The sequence below is a fragment of the Camellia sinensis genome, chromosome 2 (assembly GCF_055761805.1).
Source record: "Camellia sinensis isolate YWXY chromosome 2, ASM5576180v1, whole genome shotgun sequence".
Taxonomy (NCBI): domain Eukaryota; kingdom Viridiplantae; phylum Streptophyta; class Magnoliopsida; order Ericales; family Theaceae; genus Camellia; species Camellia sinensis.
In genome coordinates, this window is record NC_138962.1 from 183041997 (window position 1) to 183045452 (window position 3456).

At 41.2% G+C, this 3456-nt stretch overlaps 1 protein-coding gene across 1 annotated transcript; it reads left to right on the forward strand.

Moving 5' to 3' along the window:
• The first annotated feature begins 288 nt into the window (after positions 1–288).
• Positions 289–2886, forward strand: LOC114295179 (disease resistance RPP13-like protein 4). The gene is made up of 2 exons (XM_082913268.1): positions 289–1713; positions 2494–2886. The coding sequence occupies exons 1-2, from the start codon at positions 289–291 to the stop codon at positions 2884–2886; spliced, it is 1818 nt and encodes a 605-aa protein (XP_082769394.1).
• The last annotated feature ends 570 nt before the right edge of the window (positions 2887–3456 follow it).

Below are 3456 nucleotides of genomic sequence, written 5' to 3' on the forward strand. Positions count from 1 at the left end.
ACTAGAGGAACTCTATAAATATAGTTGTCATTTTAACCTGCTGGGAATAACAAAAACAGCCTCTCTCTCTCTCTCTCTCTCTCTCTCTCCATTTATTTTCTTTTGTTGGGTTTGGCCTTACTGGCCTTTATTCTCTTCTTCCTTTTGTTGGAGATGTAGACTTGATTTTTCAGATAACCCATTTCTGATCCATTAAAGTTTCTTTTCTTGTAGCATTTCTGATCCATTATAGTTTCTTCTATTTCCTCTTTCAACTTTGCTACCCTTGTTCAAACTCAGATCAAATCAATGGCATCTTCTTCAGCACCTTCCACGGAGGAAATTCGCCAACCAGAAGGTCTCTCAGCTGCTTATGATTCAGACGTAGTTACATATCTTGAATTACTTTCCTTCATGAAAACTGATCAGATCATACCATTCAAAAGCATCAACGACGTGATCATCCCTGCTTTGCTCAATAATATGTTCAAAGGCAAGCGTAACAGCGACAATGATATCCCTCCAGTGCAACAGCTGTTTGATAAAGTCCAGAGAGATCTTGTTGACATCAATGGAACCTTCAAGAGACTCAAAGAATGGGAAGATCGTCTTGACACGCTTACGAAAAGCTTAATTCTCTACGACTGGGAAGGTTTCTGCAGTATTGAAAGAACAAAGTCAGCTGAGGATTTACAGAAGGCACTTTCTGATATCAACAAGATGGTCTCAGATTTGAAAGTCCATACTTCCTCAGCTCAATCTTTCAATCCTAGCCCCTCCAACTCCGACCTTTCGATACCCGGTAATGAGATCCCAAATCCAAGATTGAGTGAAAATTTCTCCGACACTGACTTCTTCATTAGTTTCCAAGCACGTTATGATAGCTTAAATTGGGAACAGAGGCGGTGTTTGTTATATCTCTCAATCTTCCCGGAAAGTTCTATTATCAGGAAGAAGGTCCTGACTTACTTGTGGATTGGAGAGGGATTCATAGACTCCACAACTACAGGTGATGGGTTATTTGAACAGTTAGCTACAAAGGGTTTCATTGAACCTGTTGAAGAAAAGGGCATTGGGGACTTCAAATCTTTCAAGATAAATCCACTTATTCGTTTAGCATTGATTACACTTGCCCGGCATGCTGACTTCTTTGATTTTGATTCTGACGATAACCCTACTGTCGATTTCACCAGGTCTTCCAGAGCATGCTTGCTAAAAGAAGGATCATTGCAGCAGCTATCCACGCAAGCGAATCACGAGAAATTGGAAGTGTTGTTCAATGTCGGTGAGAGTTACCTCGACTTCCCAAGCGAGTGTTTTTCCAAGATGAAGAGGATCGTTGTTCTTCATTTGGGAAATTGGAGTTGCTCCGGAGACAATATCATCGAAGCAGAGGGTGCAGCACTCCTAGAAGGCTTAAGCGACGTGAGACTTCTGAAGTATTTAAGCCTCAATGGGATCTCGGGAATCACAGAGCTTCCAGGTTCCATTTGCAAGCCCGACTGCGATCTGATGATCCTGGACCTAAAAGCCTGTTGGAATTTAGACAAACTACCCAATGAGATAGGCTCACTCACCAAGCTGACACACTTGGATATGTCTGGATGTTACTTGATAGACAGCATGCCCAAGGGACTCGCCTCGCTCCAGGATCTCCAAGTCCTTAAGGGTTTTGTTATTGGCAGTCCGAGGACCAAAGGTCAGTGCACACTTTCAGACTGCCAAAATTCAGAGGTTTCAAACTGGTTTGCACAGTCTCTGCCTTCGTCTTGGTTTTATAGCCGAGGTAGCCACGCGCATCGCGCGCCTCTTGACGCCCGACAAACTGGCACGCCTTTTCATGGCACATCTTTTGATAAAATGGGCACGCCTTTTGATGGCACGCCTTTTGAAAAATTGGGCACACCTTTTGAGGGTGCAACTTTTCCACCGGTCCGACATGACCCCATAAACTGTCCCGACATTGATTCCGGTTAGCATCTACAACGGTCCGACATGACCCTATAAACTGTCCCGACATTTGATTCCGGTTAGCATACAGTGTCCTCTACAACGTTATGACACCACCATACAGTGTCCTCTACACCGTTATGACACCACCATACAGTGTCCTCTACAACGTTATGACACCACCATCCAGTGACACCACCATTCAGTGCCTTCACCAACGGTCTGACACGACCATACAGTGTCTCCTATCTTTTTTTTTTTATTTTTATGTATTTTCTTGTTTTGTTCCTCTCTCCAAACTCAAGTTGGTTAGTTTCTATCCTCCTTGAGTTTGCGGGGGGCTGTTAGAATTTACCATCACCTACCACCAATTTACCATCACCTACTCCTCACCTACTCCTCACCTACTCCTCACCTACTACACTCACCCTCTCCTATATAATGAGCCACTCACCATTTGTAATATACAATATCAATATATATCAATCAATAATACAATTCTCTCTATTTCTCTATACATAATTAATTCTCTCTATTTCTCTTTATACATTAAATTTCTACAAGATGTACTCCGCCTCACCATCGAGAACTACGAGTGTGACATCACTTCCTGCTAGCTTAGAGAAAGTCGACCTGAGGTGTTGGCCTTTGTCGAGGATGCCCAATTGGATGCAACCCTGGAAACTCAAAAACCTAAAGAAACTCTACATTAGGGGAGGATCGATTTCAGATTTGCAGATTCTACAACCGGAGGAATATGATCCACCGCTATGGACAGTCAAGATTTTACGTCTTAAGTTCTTGAGAGAACTAAAGATGGATTGGCCAGCACTGACCACAATGTTTCCAACCTTGGAGTACTTGGAGAAGGTGAATTGCCCAGAGCTCTTGTCCTTCCCACCTGGGGAGGTGCTGAGGCTGGGTGAAATCAGATCCGAAGCAGGCACCAGTAGATAAGAATAATAAATCATCTTGTTGTTTCAATACCATGAACTCCTGATCTCAATTATGTTTTTCTCAGTAGATTGTATGTGAGTGTGAGTGTGAGTGTGAGTGTAAGTGTGAGCGTGAGTGTCTTTGGTTGAAGGCTTGGAGTGATTTGGGTTTATGAGTTTCGATGAGTTTGTGTTTCTGTATACATAGCAATGTTGTTTCAAATTCTCTAAAATGATCTCTTGACGTGTTATCATATACAAATATGGGTAAATTACACTTACACCCCTGAGATTTGAGTTTAATACATATCACTCCTTAACGTTTGAAAAATTATATTAACTCTTGTCATTGTAATTATTTAGACAGAATGAAGACATTGAACTCATACACTCTCTCTTTTCTTACTTTGCTTTACTTCCTTTTTTTTTTCCTTTCCTTTGCTTTACTTTTTTTTAAAATGTAATTTCTTATTTTTTTTACTAGGAGATGTTGCCTTTTATATAAGTAGTGGAGTTTATGAAATGAGACTATTAATTACAGGGGTAAGAATGTAATTTTTAGAACGTTAAGAGATAAGATGTAATTAGATTA

Coding starts and splice junctions, on each gene's coding strand:
- LOC114295179 (XM_082913268.1), top strand. CDS start 289: ATGGCATCTTCTTCAGCACCTTCCACGGAGGAAATTCGCCAACCAGAA. Junction 1,714..2,493: donor CAGACTGCCAAAATTCAGAG/GTTTCAAACTGG, acceptor AATTTCTACAAG/ATGTACTCCGCCTCACCATC.